This window comes from Mus musculus, chromosome 10, assembly GCF_000001635.26.
Source record: "Mus musculus strain C57BL/6J chromosome 10, GRCm38.p6 C57BL/6J".
Lineage (NCBI taxonomy): Eukaryota > Metazoa > Chordata > Mammalia > Rodentia > Muridae > Mus > Mus musculus.
This window is the reverse complement of record NC_000076.6, coordinates 34151367-34168947: the sequence shown is the minus strand read 5'-3', so window position 1 is coordinate 34168947 and position 17581 is coordinate 34151367. Positions and strand designations below refer to the sequence as shown.

The 17581-nt window shown below is 39.8% G+C and overlaps 1 protein-coding gene across 4 annotated transcripts in view; it reads left to right on the top strand.

The window, feature by feature from the left end:
- The window catches only part of Dse (dermatan sulfate epimerase), a 56894-nt gene extending 39335 nt beyond the window's left edge, over positions 1-17559 (top strand). For 2 of the 4 annotated variants that reach the window (XM_006512651.4, XM_011243156.3), the window contains exons 3-6: positions 5959-6212; positions 8740-8979; positions 12832-13039; positions 14974-17456. In XM_006512651.4, the coding sequence (XP_006512714.1) occupies positions 5959-6212; positions 8740-8979; positions 12832-13039; positions 14974-16732 (2461 nt within the window). In that variant the 3' untranslated portion in view covers positions 16733-17456. Of the gene's footprint in view, positions 1-5958; positions 6213-8739; positions 8980-12831; positions 13040-14973 lie in introns of all 4 variants that reach the window. The other 2 variants (NM_172508.3, XM_006512652.3) reach the window with 2 other exon arrangements.
- The last annotated feature ends 22 nt before the right edge of the window (positions 17560-17581 follow it).

The following is a 17581-nucleotide window of genomic DNA, read 5'->3' as shown; positions in this document are numbered from 1 at the left end:
GCTCATATGTCTGAATAATTGGTCCACACCTTGTGGAACTATTTTATGAAGGATTAGGGGGTGTGGCCTTGTTGGAGAGGGTATGTCAGTGAGAAAGGGCTTTGAGGTTTAAAAGCCCAGTCTCTCTCTGCCTCCTGCATGCAAATCAGGATGTGAGTTCTCAGCTACTGTTTCAGTGCCATGCCTGATTGTCTGATTGCATTTTGTCATGTTTCTTCCATGATAGTCATAGACTCACCCTTTGGAACTGTAAGCAAGTCCCAATTAAGTGCTTTCTTTTATAAGTTACTTTGGTCATGGGGTCTCTTCACAACAGTAGAAAAGTAATTAAGGGGCTGGTGAGATGGCTCAGTGGGTAAGAGCACCCGACTGCTCTTCCGAAGGTCCGGAGTTCAGATCCCAGCAACCACATGGTGGCTCACAGTCATCCGTGATGAGATCTGACGCCCTCTTCTGGAGTGTCTGAAGACAGCTACAGTGTACTTACATATAATAAATAAATAAATCTTTAAAAAAAAAAAAAAGAAAAGAAAAGTAATTAAGATAAGTATGTTTTTTAATCTTACTGTTTTCCATTTTACTCCATTTTATTTTATTAGGTTCCATTAAAATATGCTGGTCATAATTTAAATGCTCATTTAACAATCTGTAGTTTGAAAACTGTGCTTAATATTTTGATAAACAGTCAATTCCTTTTCAGAGAGTCTGGCTTTACTATCCTTCTCCAGTAAGGGGCTGCACCACTCTCTGAGCGGTCTCCTCATTCTGTAATTCTAGTGTTTAGAGTGCTTCTTCCCAAAATATGCTGAAAAGTATCTTTTTTTTTTTTTATACTAAGAAGCAGTACAAATCTGTGACTAATAAGCACAGTTCAGGTTTCCAATACATTTTAAGCATATTATTTTCTATTGGTGCTCAGAATAAAATCAGCCACAGTCCATTCACTGTTTTTAAAAGTTGCCTAGATTTTATGAAGTTTTGTATACCACTTTAGGAAAACCATTAAAAATCATATTGTAAAAGAAAGTTTTCAATAAAGCCTTCTAAAGAAGGACTATCACATAAGTATGCTATTCCTGAGGAGGTAAGATTCTACTGCCTGCATCCTTGTCCTGTAAGGGATACTTCACTTTGGCTCTAGTATGTGTGGTGGTTAGTATTGCACAGTCTAGAACCACCTGGGAAAGGAGTCTTGATAAGAGATTGAATTGATCCGTGGGTTTCTCTTTGCAGTTATCTTGATTGCTTTAATTGAGCTAAGAAAACCCATCCCTTGTGGGTGGCACCATTCCCTAGGTTTGGGTCCTGGACTCTGTAAGTGTGGAAAGGAAGCTAAATACAAAGTAGTATGAGCGGATTTATTTCTCTTTGCTCTTGACTTTGCAGGTAATATAGCTAAGTGCTTCAAGATCTTGCCTTGACTTCCCCACGGTGATGGGCTACAACCTAGAACTGTGTCAAATAAACCCTTTCTACCCTAAGTTGCTTTTTGTTGGATATTTTTATCACAACAAAAATATAACCAATATAGTATTTTTATAAGAAGGAAAAGATTTATCAATTTGATTACATTTTTTGCTGTAATCAAATTATTGCCTCGGGTTGTTCTATGTGTTTTCTTTTTCCATGTTAGTGGGTCACATGTTAAAGCAAGTGCAAATAAGCAAATGTTACACAGCAACAGGAAGAAAAAATAGAGCAGGCTCTCAGGAGCTGTAACAATGTACTCTTTAAGTGATGTGTCATTGCTGCTGTAACTAAGTACCTCAGTGTAGATAAACTGCTGAGAGCAACAGAAGAGGCCAGAAGTATGAGCACAGGGTGTATGACATGACAGCTTCCTTCTGTAGGCTCTGAGGGAGAAACCATCTTTGCCGTTCTCTCTGTGTATGGTGCTTACAGAAACTCCAAAGATAATAAATACATCTTCTCTCACAATCTTACATAGGTATGTCATCATTAAAACAATTCTTAACCCATTTTAATTGCAGTATAGCTCATATTTTATGGATGTATTATAATTTTAATGTGTCATTGTGCTTGCATATTTTAATAAAGCTGGACATATTTTAATATTGTCGATGTTTTAATATTGACAACAGGACTATTTGATGTTCTATATTTCAGTTTTCTACAATTTTTTTCTTCTAAGGTTGATAACAGTGTTTAAAAGAAATATTACTTAATTTTTCATCATACACTTAGCCATTAATTACAAACCAGACATTTGGCCAGTCATGTAGATCTTCTTGCAGAGTTTTTAAAGATATTCTTTCTTTATTTCTCACACATGCCAGGAAAGCTGCCTGCCACTGAGCTCCTGTGATAGTAATAAAGACTTTTAGGAAAAATGTAAAGCAAAAGTAATTTATAAAGGAGGGTGCTTGTTTTATATTCTCTCTCTCTCTCTCTCTCTCTCTCTCTCTCTCTCTCTGTGTGTGTGTGTGTGTGTGTGTGTGTGTGTGTGTGTGTGTGTGTGTGTTTTGTAGTAGTGGGGGCTGGTTTGCTGGAATTCAGAGACCCTCATGCCTAGCTTTTTAAAATGGGTTCTGTGAGTTCTTTTTTTTGTTTGTTTGTTTTCTTGGTTGGTTGGTTGGTTGGTTGGTTTGGTTTTTTCTGAGACAAGGTTTCACAATGTCCCCCTGGGCTGGTCTGAATCTCAGTGTATAGAGCAGGATGACCTTGAACTCCGAGAGATTCTCTTGCCTTTGCCCCTGAATGCTGGGATTAAAGGCCTGTAACACCACACCTATTTAGTGGTGTCTGTTTTTTATTTTGTTTCTGTTTTTTGTTTTGTTTTGTTTTGTTTTGTTTTGTTTTGTTTTGTTTTTGTTGTTTTGGGTTTTGGAGACAGGGTTTCTCTGTATAGCCCTGGCTGTCCTGGAACTCACTCTGTAGACCAGGGTGGCCTCGAACTCAGAAATCTGCCTGCCTCTGCCTCCCAAGTGCTGGGATTAAAGGCATGCGCCACCATTGCCCAGCCTGGTTTTTATATTCTTAAATCTTATATGTATGCTTTCTTTTTCTTTTTTTTTTAAAGGAAAAATATGATGCCTTTACAGATGTGTGAAGTATTTGAAAAGTATTTCAGTAATTTGCTCACATATTTATGGATATTCTTCCTTGTTTCTATACTTAAAAAAAAAAAGCTTCCATAAAATTTAGTGGCAGTATGAAATCCACAGACTATGGCAATGAGCTTTTAATTCTCTTTTATACCCAATTCTGTTTGCTATGTTACCCTTACACAGGCGTTTTTTTTTCCGTGAGTACAGTATCATGTTGTCATTATTTTGAGTGTTTGTTGTCCTTTGTTTTCAGACTGACTTGGTTAGCTATACAATATGAAAGTGAATCTTCTGTGTTCCTCCAATTTCATCAGGAGAGTGTTATGTGCTTGCACCCAGCACCAACTGGCTGCTTTTTGTAGCAGGCTACTAAAGTGTCCCGATCCCTGTAATGGCATTTATTGATAGGGGAAAACTTTGAAATCTAGAAGGAGTCTGCATTCCTTCAAAAGGTCTTTAATTTTCCCTGTAGTATAAAGAGGGCAAAGCTGGAAATTGTAACATATGTGCTTTGCGGGAAGAGGCAATCAACTCCACCTGAACACCTGTATTCAGATAATAGGCTTTGACTCAGCCCAGAAGATCAGTTAATGTATATACATATAAATATATTCTAAAGTGAAAGAAAATCATTATTTTCTTAATGATTCCCCAGTTAGACTTCTCAATAAATTCAAACCACTGCTCTGGCCACTTTGAGTTAGAGCTTTTCCCTGCTTCATCCATGGGCTAAGAGCAAACTTTCTTTAAAAAAAAATTTTTTTAAATTAATTTATTTATTTTACTTATTCACTTTATATCTGGCTCACTACCCCACTCATGGTTACTCCCCCCCAACAAGAGCAAACGTCTTTTAGTTTTTGTGACCATAAAAGTAGCTGAGGTCAGACAAGATTGTATAGGAGAAAGATTTACATCACTGACTTTCCACCTTGCTAATGCTGCAGCCCTTTAATGCAGTTCCTCATGCTGTGGTGACCTGCAACCATAAAATTATTTTTTTGCAACTCCATAGCTGTAATTTCGCTACTGTTATGAATCATAATATAAATATCTGATATGCAGGATATCTTCTATGTGACCCCTGTTGAGGGGGGTCTTGTCCTACAGGTTGAGAACTATTGATATAGGTAAACTTCTAGACATGCAGCTATTGCAGGATAGCTTTGAAAAAGATTAATAGATAAATTCTTTATCTATTGCCGTGTTTTGTTGAGTCAGAAACTGCTCGAAAGGAGCAAACTAAATGTCCAGGACCTAGACAATTTAAAAGAAATTGTTGTTGTAATATTTTACAAAAGTCAGGAATTTTATCTTGTGTAATATTTGTAACAATAAAATAATTGCTTACACAGGTGTGACAGGTGATAGGAAGATACTGATATCGGGGCCATTGTGGCTAGGTGTACACATTGCTATTATTTATAGATATATCATAACATGGTGCAATGACAAGGATCTGGGCAGCTCACCAGTCACTATGGGACAGTAAAAAAACCTGTTGCCAATCTCTGACAATAGCAGAGTCTTGTGTTTTGTTTCTAGAATCAGGGAATGTTTACAAGCAGTGCAATGCTGACAAGCTGCAGATTGGCATATTCTTTCTCTCTCTCTCTCTCTCTCTCTCTCTATCTATATATATATATATACATATATATATATATGGCTTTTCAAAAAAGGGTTTCTTTGTATAGGCCTGGATATCCTGGAACTGTGTGGACCAGGCTGGCCTTAAACTCACAGAGATCTGCCTGCTTCTGCCTTCTGAGTGTTGGGATTAAAGGTATGAGCCACCACTTCCCAGCAAGGCAACATTTTTTAATGTGACCAAATGAATAAGAAATTCATCAATCTTTGTCTTTTTAGTACCAGGTTGTAGTACCAGGACAGCTAACTGGAATGGTGAGATTATTATACATGCAAAGATCCTGCCAAATTCCTGGCTTTGTAACCACATCATCATCATCGAAATTCATCAGTTCCTATTTACTGAGAGTCATCTGTACCACACAGAGATGTGGTTGGGGATCCAACGCACATGTGTGCACACACACACACACACACTCACACACTGTAATCAGAAAAGCAACGGGGATAGAACTTCATTTTGGAGGAGCATTAAAATTCTGATAGGGTGAGCAGGTAAGGCCTCATCAAGAGCACTTCTCATTGCCCAGTCAGTCTCATCAATGTTTGAGTCTCTCTTCTTTTCATGGTTGACCTTGTACTTCTGTCTAGACTATGGTGTTGTAGACTACCACACCTTCATGCCGACCAGCTGACACCCATATTGGAACTGATATCCAATATGCTTGTTGAGTTGTTTTCTCAAGGCAGCCTTAAGAACAGCCTTAAAAAAGAAGGGTGAGCACCAAGTTGCCTTGCCATTACATGCTCTATTCCTTATGCATCTGAATAGTTTCTTATACCTCTCATAGAGAATGGAAAATCTAGCCAGGTCATTGTGATGCACACCTTTAATCCCAGTACTCAGGAGGCAGAGACAGGTAGATCTCTGAGTTCTAGGCCAGGCTGATCTACAGGGAGTTCCAGAACAGCCAGGACTACAGAAAAACCCTGTCTTGAAAAACCAATAAGGAAGGAAGGAAGGAAGGAAGGAAGGAAGGAAGGAAGGAAGGAAGGAAGGAAGGAAGGAAGGGAGGGAAAATATAAAGTAAAATATAAGTCTTAGGAGTCTTAATGTAACCAGAAGCCTGAGAGAGAGCACTGTTAACTCTATAGTCCTCACATGAGGCCAACTTGGTGCTGGAGCCTAATGTCTATTATGTGTGCTTAGACCTCTTGGATTCCGTATTCATTTGCATGCTTTGTAAAGAGTGGTGAAAGGTGTGAGGCCTGCACTCAGTTCTGGGTTATTTTTTTGTTGCAGGTTGGTGAAAGATGCGCCTTGGGATGAAGTTCCACTTGCCCACTCCCTGGTGGGTTTCGCCACTGCATATGACTTCTTATACAACTACCTGAGCAAGACACAGCAGGAGACATTCCTGGAAGTGATTGCCAATGCCTCGGGCTATATGTATGAAACTTCCTATAGAAGAGGATGGGGGTTCCAGTACTTGCACAACCACCAGCCCACCAACTGCATGGCCTTACTCACTGGAAGTCTCATTCTGATGAACCAAGGTGTGTATGTTATCCTAACACAGTCAGAGCATTGCCCAAGCCACTGTCAGTCATAGCTGCCATGGGAGAAACACAAGCATTGTTTCTCACTGTCCTTAGGTACATGTTAATACTTGAGTCCAAATTAAGTCTACAGATGAAATTGCATTCAGGGCATCTTTGAGGTAACTAAGGACATGTAACTTTTAAAATGCCAGCTAGTTCTATTAGCCTGCAGTTTTCCTAAATCTGGCTAATAACTGTCCCAGACCAAAACCCTGCAGCACAGGATCAGTGATAAGCACTAATTTTTCGGGAGAATTCTGACAGTGGAAGACTGTCAACCTAAAAAAAAAAAAATGGAAGTTTTTAAAAGCTTAGTAGGTTTTAAATTTGAAAGTGTATATTCCTAGCATGCAGGTGGGTGAACCAAATACAACTGCCTCCACTCAAACACACACACACACACACACACACACACACACACACAAACCTTCAGAACACAGGTCAGAGTTGGAAGCAGTTTTTGTTGTTTGCGTCGTTACTTTTTATTAGTATGTCACTGAAGCCTTATTTTTTCCATAAGCATTTTATTTTGCTGGGAATGTGGGTTAGTAGTAGAGTCTTCCTAGTATTAGAATATTAAATATATCATTGGAATATTAAATATATCCTTGGAATATTAGATATTAAATATTAGAATACTAAATATATCATTGGAACATGGAGAATAACTGAAGCCTTATATTGCCTGTAAGCATTTTATATGGCTGGGAATGTAGGTTCGTGGTAAGGTCTTTCTAGCATGTGCAAGCCCCTGTGCTCAGTCCCAAAAGGAAGAAAGGAGAGAAAGAAGGAGAAAATGTGAAAGAATTAACACTTTATTGATTATCCAGCAAGACCTTGCCATATCTAGCTTTCTCCCTGTTGTGTCTGCCAGCCATCACTTGTAATCAAGTCTCAAAAGAAAAGCTTCAATTGACAGCTTGAATATTATACTGATGGTTTTCCAGACTGCAGAGTGTGTTGGTAGACATTGGAGTGATAGCTAGTGAAAGAACATAGAGAGAAAGCCAGGTAGTGTGGTATCAGTGGAGTGATAGCCAGGCTGTAGATGCCAGCCACATCACTCTGGCTGGAAATGGAAAACACAGGAAGAAAAGTGACTGTAGGTAAGGAGAACTGCTGGAAAGGCTGGAGCTGTGTCGTAGCAAGAACCAGATAGCACTGGCTACCTCTGTACAGCAAAGTATGAGGGCAGGATGATCCTTCGGGCCTGAGGGACATGGTGTATGCTGGGACCTGGAGTCACTGCTGACCTGGCAAGCTAGCCCATTGCCTAGCAGTCCTGTGGTAATGTGATCAGCAGAGGCAGGGCACACATGCTTATAAGGTAAGTAACAGTCTCCACCATATTAGAAGGCAGAAAGCTCATCCTTTTCCTGTTACTGTGAGTGTCTAAAATGAGCCACCAAAACAAGCAAGGCTTCAAACCTTAGGTTCAGATTAGAATTCTGCTCATTTTGAGTCATGGACTCAAGGCCTGGAATAAGCCAACTTTTCTGTAGTGTGGGAACAATAAGGGGTAAAACAGCTTGTTGAAAGGATTAAATCTGTTCAGTGCTGTATAGACTGTAACAAGAGGGGTTACTGTTACTTAAGTGGGAGAGTTCTGGAAAGCTCACATTTCTCTATCTAAGGATTTTGTGAACATAATCTTCAGTGGAAAAATTAAACAATGTGATCCTGTGAAGGAAAACCTACTCACAGTCACAAGGCTCGCCCTTGACAAACTTAGATTTCCTAGCTGATTCATGTCACTATTAAATTTCTACCTCATCATTCTGTGAAATCTGAAAGCACAGAAAAATCAGAGTTGTCTCCTGTGATGGGACAGGCTAAGGAAAGTATTTTTGTGGGTTATTATGTCAGAAGTTTGGAAAAGTGATGACCTTCCAATCAATCAATCAATCAATCAATCAATCAATCAAACCAAAACACAAAAACCAGAAAACAAAAACCCAAAAACCATATTTAAGAACTTTTAGGAAAGCATATACCAAATTTCCATGCAAGTTGTAATGCAGTGTGTGTGTGTGTGTGTGTGTGTGTGTGTGTGTGTGTGTGTGTGTGTGTGTGTGTGAAAGAGAGAGAGAGAGAGACTTTAGTTTATTAAAAATTGAATAATTACTTGGTTCTCACTGAAGGGTTTATTTAACTAGTAAATGGCCTACTTGCTAGTAATACTTAATATTTCATAGTAAATACTTAATATTTATTAATCTTAATATCTAATAGTAAATATTTAATATACATATCAAATAGTATTTAATAATGTAATAGTAAATGTTTTAAAACTTCTTAACCTACACATCATGGACAAAGTAGGAAAGGGTGTTATTTATCATGTTGACAAGAGCATTAAAAAAATGTGTGATTTGTAATCATATACTCTGTTCAGGTTCACTGTAGAGTTTTGTGTAAAACATGTACACATATTTTTAGTCATGTTCTGTTTTAGCCTTTAGTCATTATTTTCATCTTTCAGGGTACCTTCAGGAGGCCTATTTATGGACCAAGCAAGTTCTAAGCATCATGGAGAAGTCTCTGGTCTTGCTGCGAGAGGTGACAGATGGCTCTCTCTATGAAGGAGTTGCATACGGCAGCTATACCACTAGATCCCTGTTCCAGTACATGTTTCTTGTTCAGAGGCACTTTGACATCAACCACTTTGGCCATCCATGGCTTAAGCAACACTTTGCCTTTATGTATAGGACCATCTTGCCAGGTATAGTGAAAAAGGAAAACATCATTTCTGACTATGAATATGAGCTAGAGTTGACAAAGAAATGAGCTTGGGGATAGGGTGGGGAGGCTTGTCTACTGAGATGCAAGTTTCTTTTTCATCCAAGAAAATTTTAAGACATTAAAATTTTGGGAGCACAAATGAAGCTTTGCAGTTTCAGTATTTTATTTGGAATATAATGGATCAAGTGTCATTTCTCTCCTGCCATAGCACTTCCATTATGTATTTAAACTTGATAGCCATAAACTTGTTTTCATGAAGCTAAACAAGATATAGGCATTAATGATTGCACTTCCCTTCTTTTTCTGAGATCTGTGCTTAAGACTATTGTAGATTTGGGTTTTAAGCTTTTTCATTCAAACTGTAAAGATTTGAAATAAATAGTAGAAAAAAATATATATAGCATTTGAAGCTTAGTGTTTTCTTTGAGTGTTTTAGTAAGCCAGTGGTAGAATGCTCGCTAAACATAAGACCCTGGTTTAATCCTAGAAAGAAAAAAGTAATATAACCACAAAATACCACTATATATAATTAAATATTGTAATATATGTTACAGAATATAGAGAACAAAACAAAATGCTATGAAACTTTAGTGATAATCTCCTATCTCGTTGTATATCTAAAAATGTGTATAATTATTTATATGATTTGCTAACTTACTCATTTCTAAGACATCTTTATAATTCTCCTTTCTAAAGCAAGACTAAGATCAGAAAATTTAGGAAGTAAATTTTCATCAGGGTAAATTTTCTTCCCTTGGGAAATACAATTTTTTATAATTCTGATATCCTAGTTTCTTTTCTGTTCTGATAAAATACACTGACAAAAAGCTACTTAGAAAAGAAGAAGGTATTTTAGCTTATAATAATTCCAGAGGGATCAATCCATCATGACAGAAAAGACATGGCAACAGGATAGGATGACTTGACAACAGGAGGGGGAAGTTGGCTGAACACATCATGTCTATATATAGGAACCAGAGAAAGAGAGAGCAGAAAGCTTGGCCAGGCTATAAAGTCTCAAAGCCTGTCCCCCAGTATCATACTTCTTCCAGCAAGACTCCTAAAACTTCCATAACTTCTCCAAACACTGATACCAGCTATGGACTGGGTGTTCAAACATATGAGCCTATGGTGAACATTTCATATTTAATCCATAACAGTTTTATCAGCTTGATACAACATTGAGTCTCAAAGAAGGATTATCTAGATTAGGATGATGTGTGAACATGTCTGTGGTAATTGTCATGATTAAATCATCTGCTCACTGTGAGTGACACCATTCCCTAGGAAAGGGCTTCTGGACTACATGAATGGAGAAATGTAGCTGACCATTAGTATACATGCATCAATTCACTGCTCTCTGCTTCTGACTACGAATGCAATGTGACATGCTGCTTTGAGTTCTTGCTGCCTTGACTTTTCCACAATAATAGGTTGTAACCAGAAATTGTGATCCTCATAAGCCTTTTCTCCATTATATTCCTTTTCTTCAGCAACAAGAAATAAAACTAAAGACAGTGATTCTAGAATAAAACAAAGAATACAATATTTAAATCTTTGTGCTCTGTATATATGTATGTAGACTAGACAGGCTCTCCCCTTATTAGATTAGTTATCCATAAATTAATGCAGCAGCCAAGAATTGGCACAGGTACAATGCTTGTCATGCAGGTACAGGAACCTGGGTTTGAATTGAATTTCTGGAACCTATACAAAGCCAGACTCAGTATCAGGATCTGTTATTTCAACACTTGTCTAGGGAAATGAAAGTTGTAGGCTATGTAGCCTGGAATCCACAGTGGTTAGCAGCAAGAGATCCCATCTAAAACAAAGGGAAAGTGACCTGACATCTAAGATGGTTTTCTTCCCTAACTCCAGTAATGATACCTGACTCTGATTCTTGCCTTTTTTTACTTCCTAAAGGAAGTATGTATTCTGGCAGTATGTATTAACAGAGGCTTTCCTGGGAATTCAGTTTTTGTCTTCACCCTGATAAGCAAATTCAGTTTTACTCTATTGGAAGCCAAACTGAAGCACCCTACATTCTTCTTTTTAAAAATTGGATATTTTCTTTATTTACACTTCAAATGCTATCCCCTTTCCCAGTTTGCCCTCCAGAAACCTCCTATCCCATCCCCTTCTTCCTCTGCTTCTATGAGGGTGCTCCTCCACCCACCCACCCACTCCCACCTCCCTGCCCTGGCATTCCCCTACACTGGGGCATTGAGCCTTCACAGGACCAAGGACCTCTCCTCCCATTGATGCCTAACAAAGGCCAACCTCTGCTACCTATGTGGCTGGAGCCATGGGTTCCTTCATGTGTACTCTTGGTTGGTAGTTTAGTCCCTGGGAGCTCTGGGGAGTCTGGTTAGTTGATATTGTTGTTCCTCCTATGGGGTTGCAGACCCCTTCAACTCCTTCAGTCCTTTCTCTAACTCCTCTATTGGGACCCCATGTTCAGTCCAGTGATTGGCTTCCAGCATCCATCTCTGTATTTGTCAGGCTCTGGCAGAGCCTCTCAGGGAGATAGCTATATCGGGCTCCTGTCAGCAAGCACTTCTTGGCATCTGCAATAGTGTCTGGGTTTAGTGACTTGCTTTTCTGGTGGAATATGGCTATCTAGGGTTTGCTGTAGTGGGAGAACTGGGTTCTGATGATGCCAAGTAACCTTGGTTTCTGTTGCTTATATTCTTGTGCTTGCCTTTCACCATCTGGTTATCTCTAGTGCTACTTGCCCTCACTGTTCTCTGACTGGAACCTGTCCCACTTGTGCTCCTGGTTGTGTCAGAACTCAGAGTTCAGTTGTCTCTCTGATCGTGTGATTTTGGGATCCTGGGATCCTGAGATTCTGGGTGTGTCAGAGCTTCGGGGCATCAAGCTGCCTCTGGGGCCCTGAAATCCTGGTGTGACCAAGCTCCTGAGATCCTGTTGTGTCAGAGGTCCTGGGAGTCGAGCTCTCTCTGGGTGTTGCAGAAGTGGGTGGGGAGTCAGAGCCCTGGGTTTGCTCTGGGCACAGGTACAAGCTGGAAGGAACCTGTGCCTCTGGCTGGGTGGGGATTTGTGTTTCCCTGGTTCCTGAGGGGGTCCCAGTTCCGGTGGGTGTTGAGAAAGATGTTGTGGCCTCAGCTGTGATCTTTAGTGTGTCAGAGCTCCAGTGCTCCTGGGTTTGTCTAATCTCTTGGGAGTGGAGCTTCCTCTGTGATCTTGTGATCCTGGGCAGTTCAGAGCAGTTGGGAGCTGGGCTCTCTCTAGGTCTTGTAGGAGCAGAGCAGCTCAAAGTGCAGGTTCAGACCAGAAGGAACCCGTGCCACTGGCTGGATGGGGGGCAGGGGGGGGGGATCCTGGATCCTGGGGATGCCAGTTACTCCAGGTGTTGGGGAAGATGTTGTGGCCTCCTCACCTGTAATCCTGGGCATGTTAGAGCACCTGAGAGTTAAGCTTCCTCTTGGTGTTGTGGGCCTGAGCACCCTACATTCTTAGCTTGGCCTAGAAGTCGAGTTGAGATGCAGAAAATCCTAGTGCTCATTACAGCTTCAGGACTACATCTGATGGTGTCTGTCCTAGATACAAGCTTAATCATTCATAGCATGGGCATTGAGAGTGAGGAAGGGAGCCAGTGTGTGCCACAACTGTTACCAACAACAGATACCAGCTTTCAAGGCGATTATAGTAAATCTGGTATGGCACAGGCCACGAATGTCACAGATTTGTTTACTTTTATCTAAGATAAACTATTTATTGTAATTTTAAAATAGACGTGGTGATCATTGTTTGGACTATTCTAGTAATATACAGTTTTAAATTCAATCTTTCAAACTTTTTCCGCCCACAGGGTTTCAGAGAACTGTAGCCATTGCAGATTCAAATTACAACTGGTTTTATGGCCCAGAAAGTCAATTAGTGTTCCTGGATAAATTTGTCATGCGTAACGGGAGTGGAAACTGGCTGGCTGACCAAATCAGAAGGAACCGTGTAGTGGAAGGTCCAGGGACACCATCGAAAGGGCAGCGCTGGTGCACGCTACACACCGAATTTCTCTGGTATGACATTGTTGAGCTGGCTTTCCAATGAATTGGTATCCAGGTTTATACTACCCACTGTGCTCTTCTACAAAACAAACAAAAACCTTTCTCCATAGCACCTAAGTAGATACACTTTTAATTCAATTCTTAAGAATGTCTAAGCCTCCGTTAGAAACAGTGTTGATGATCTAATTACCATCTGCATTTCTTATACTAGAGATATTCTAAGCTTGGACTATTTCATAAATGAACCTGCTTTGTTTTGATTTTATATCATTCATTTCTTACATTGTTTAAAGAAGAGACTCACAGTTTTGGCTGGATTAATCTGATGATTACCCCCCTCCCCCAAAAAAGTAGTAAAATATTTTATTTTGTCTTGGTAAATGGAGCATTATAATCCTCTAAAGGCATAGCTTTTCCCAAGTTTCACAGCTGTTCAATGTGTTCACAGTATCTGACAGGTTCACTTTGATAATAAAAAGACCATGTAATTCTTTTTGTTGTAATCTTTTAAGCCTAAAACAAACTTGGGTCCCATTTTTTTTTAAGTATTGCCAAGTATGTTGGCATGAAGTAAATTAAAGTCAAATGACTGTTAATTGTTGAGTTTTGAAAAGATTGAATTCACATCGTATTCAACCCCCAAATTAGCATTTTCAGAAATTTCTTGACTTTTATTTCCACACGCATTCTCCCTGGAGTTTAAATAAGGAGGAAAATATTATAGAGTAACTGTCTATCCTTTAACCAGCATTGTAAAACTCCTTTCACTGAAGAATTTAAGGCATTATATGTAAGTATTCCTTTGCTTCTTTCAGAGGGAATGCAAGTGATTACATAAATGCATTTCATTTATGCATAAATAAGCAAGTAAGAGAGTTCTAGAGAGCTAGCTGTAGGAGTTAGATTAATGCTACATCTGAAGTTTAAAATGTGCTTTTGTGAGAATTTTCAAACCTATCGAAAGCTGAGAAGATGGTCATTTAGTTTTATGAATATTTGTTATATTACATTAATTAAACAACTACTATACTAGTCTTCAGTACAAAGAAGATTTCTGATTTCTGACAATGAGACTCTGTAAGTGGAGAAAACCAAACACCAGTAAGACCAATTGAACTCTGGGTAATTGGCTCACTAGGAAAAAGTCCTCTTCCTCGTCATGAGACCTTTTCAAGGCAGTTGTCCTAGCTTATCAAAAATAGTCATCTGTGTTCTTCATTGCCGTAGCATTTTGTGTTAAATATCAAGTTCTATTAATGAACATTGAGCATAAATAAAAATAAGCCATTTCTGACCACAAGTTAAAACAAAGCAAAACCTTTGGTTCTGGGCTTAGCAGGCCACAGTTTTAAATGTGCCAATGTTTATTTCTTACAGTTTGACCCATTTATATTTTTTTGGCATGCTATTCACAGTACAGTGTGTCTCCTCGGTGAAGTTCTACCATGTTTTAATAGTTTTAGAGGGGAAATGTCTAACATAGGAACAAATTTCAGACGGATCCTCAGCTCCTGGAGAACAGCTCTTTGGTGCAAGTCCAGCTGGGTGTTCAGATCCAGAGCCTAATACGGGCTTCTCTAGAGTAGGAACCTGTTGACTAGAATTGTGATGAAATGTTTAAATCTAAGAGCCCCAGCAATCTGGATGGCAACTCTGAAGTTGCCTAGTAAAGAATATCCAAGTAGAAGTTAGTGGCAGAAATTGTTTTCATTTTCAGCCCAGTAACACGGGTTACACAGGGTGTTTCCATGAAGTTTCCAGTGCTCGGCCTGGTGTATGCTGATCTGAGAGTGTTTTGTGACATGCCCCAGATATTCTGCCCTGCCCTGGGTAGCATCTGTAGATTGTGTATTGCAACTATATTACCATGTGGCACCATAGCTCTAGTGAGTTCTTTTTACTTTCATCAGGAAACCATTTAATTTGTAAAAATTTATTCCCTTCAGGTATGATGCCAGCTTGAAACCAGTTCCACCTCCAGATTTTGGTACCCCAACATTGCATTATTTTGAGGACTGGGGTGTTGTGACTTATGGAAGTGCACTACCTGCAGAAATCAACAGGTCATTCCTTTCCTTCAAGTCAGGAAAACTTGGAGGGCGTGCAATATATGACATTGTTCATAGAAACAAATATAAAGACTGGATCAAAGGGTGGAGAAATTTTAATGCAGGACATGAGCACCCTGACCAAAACTCTTTCACTTTCGCCCCCAATGGTGTGCCGTTCATTACTGAGGCCCTGTATGGGCCAAAGTACACCTACTTTAACAACGTTCTAATGTTTTCTCCAGCTGTGTCTAAGAGTTGCTTTTCTCCCTGGGAGGGTCAGGTCACAGAAGACTGTTCATCAAAATGGTCAAAGTATAAGCATGACCTGGCAGCCAGCTGTCAGGGGAGAGTGATTGCAGCAGATGAAAAGGATGGGGTTGTTTTTATCCGAGGAGAAGGCGTAGGAGCATATAACCCCATGCTCAACCTGAAGCACATTCAACGGAATCTCATCCTCCTCCACCCACAGCTTCTCCTTCTTGTAGACCAGATCCACCTGGGAGAGGAGAGCCCGCTGGAGACAGCAGCAAGTTTCTTCCACAATGTGGATGTCCCTTTTGAGGAGACAGTAGTAGATGGGGTCCATGGGGCTCTCATCCGGCAGCGAGACGGTCTCTATAAAATGTACTGGATGGATGATACCGGTTATAGTGAAAAAGCAAACTTTGCCTCAGTGATGTATCCTCGGGGTTATCCCTACAACGGGACAAATTATGTGAATGTCACCATGCATCTTCGAAGCCCTATCACCAGGGCAGCTTACCTCTTCATAGGGCCATCTGTGGATGTCCAGAGCTTCAGCATCCATGGAGACCCTCAGCGGCTGGATGTGTTCATAGCTACCAGTGAACACGCCTATGCAACTTACCTGTGGACAGGTGAGAACACAGGGCATTCTGCTTTCGCACAGGTCATTGCAGATCATCAGAAAATTCTGTTTGACCAGAGTTCAGCCATCAAAAGCACCGCTGTCCCTGAAGTGAAAGATTATGCTGCTATCGTGGAGCAGAATCTGCAGCATTTTAAGCCCGTGTTCCAGCTGCTTGAGAAGCAGATCCTATCTCGAGTCCAGAACACAGCTAGCTTTAGAAAGACTGCCGAGCGCCTACTGAGGTTTTCAGATAAGAGACAGACAGAGGAAGCCATTGACAGAATTTTTGCTATATCCCAGCAACAGCGGCAGCAGCGAGGCAAGTCGAAGAAAAGCCGAAAGGCGGGTAAGCATTACAAGTTTGTGGATGCGGTTCCTGATATTTTCGCACAGATTGAAGTTAATGAGAAGAAGATTCGACAGAAAGCTCAGGTTTTAGCTCAGAGAGAACAGCCCATAGACGAAGATGAAGAAATGAAAGACCTTTTGGATTTTGCTGATGTCACATATGAGAAGCATAAAAACGAGGGTTCCGTGAAAGGTGGCTTTGGACAGGTGCGGATGGTGACAAGTCACAACAGAGCACCTTCACTGTCAGCCTCCTACACCAGACTCTTCTTGATCCTCAACATTGCCATCTTCTTTGTCATGCTGGCAATGCAACTGACTTATTTCCAGAGGGCTCAGAGCCTCCATGGCCAAAGGTGTCTTTATGCGGTCCTCCTAATAGATAGCTGTGTCTTACTGTGGTTGTATTCCTCCTGTTCCCAGTCTCAGTGCTAACGCCAAGGCCATGAGCCTCTCAGGATCACGAGAGGTCAGGAAATGTATGCATGTATTTCCTAATTGGTTATAATGTCTCGTCCAGATTTACTTGAGCAAATTTAAGAGAAGTTGTTTTCACACACAAAAAGTGGGGGTATGGAAAGCCCTGAGCTAGACACACAAAGGATGTACCTAGGGTGTAAGAATGGCTTTGGCTGCCCCCTTGTGTTTCTGGAAATGTTTGGCTTTGCTGGCTGACCAGTATCTATTAGAAGAGTCAAAAATACCTGGCTTTTTCTTTCTTTTTTTTTTTTTTTTACATCAGCTTTCTGTTACTATAAAGAAAAAAAATGAATTGGACTTTATTATCATTAATTTAATTCTGTTAGAAGCTTCCAGATTCTGTATTATGGAACATATGGAGGCACATAATTCCAAGCAATACAGGCTGTTAAAATATAAATAATGGGAACTGTGATTATAAGACCTGGAAACTTCATGAAATTACGTGATAAAATGATAGCAGAAGATCATAAAGGAACTGAAATTTTTTAAAATGGAAAACATGTAAGAATGAACATCTGTTTGATGCTGTTTGTCAGTGCAGGAATGGTATTTGTGGCTTTTCGATAAATAATACAATAACAGGTAATTTCATATTCTCTTCCTCTTTTATGTAAAATGTTTATAGACCCAAAGGGTAAAGTTTTTGAAATAAACTATTTTATATCTTGAAACTCAATACCAAAGAACATGGAACTAAAGTTTTGGTGTGATTCTGATGTTTTTAATTAGAAAAGTTTCTTCAAGTTTATTTTGCTAAATAAACCAATCATAATTATGATCTCTCCTGCTCTGGTGTGCTTC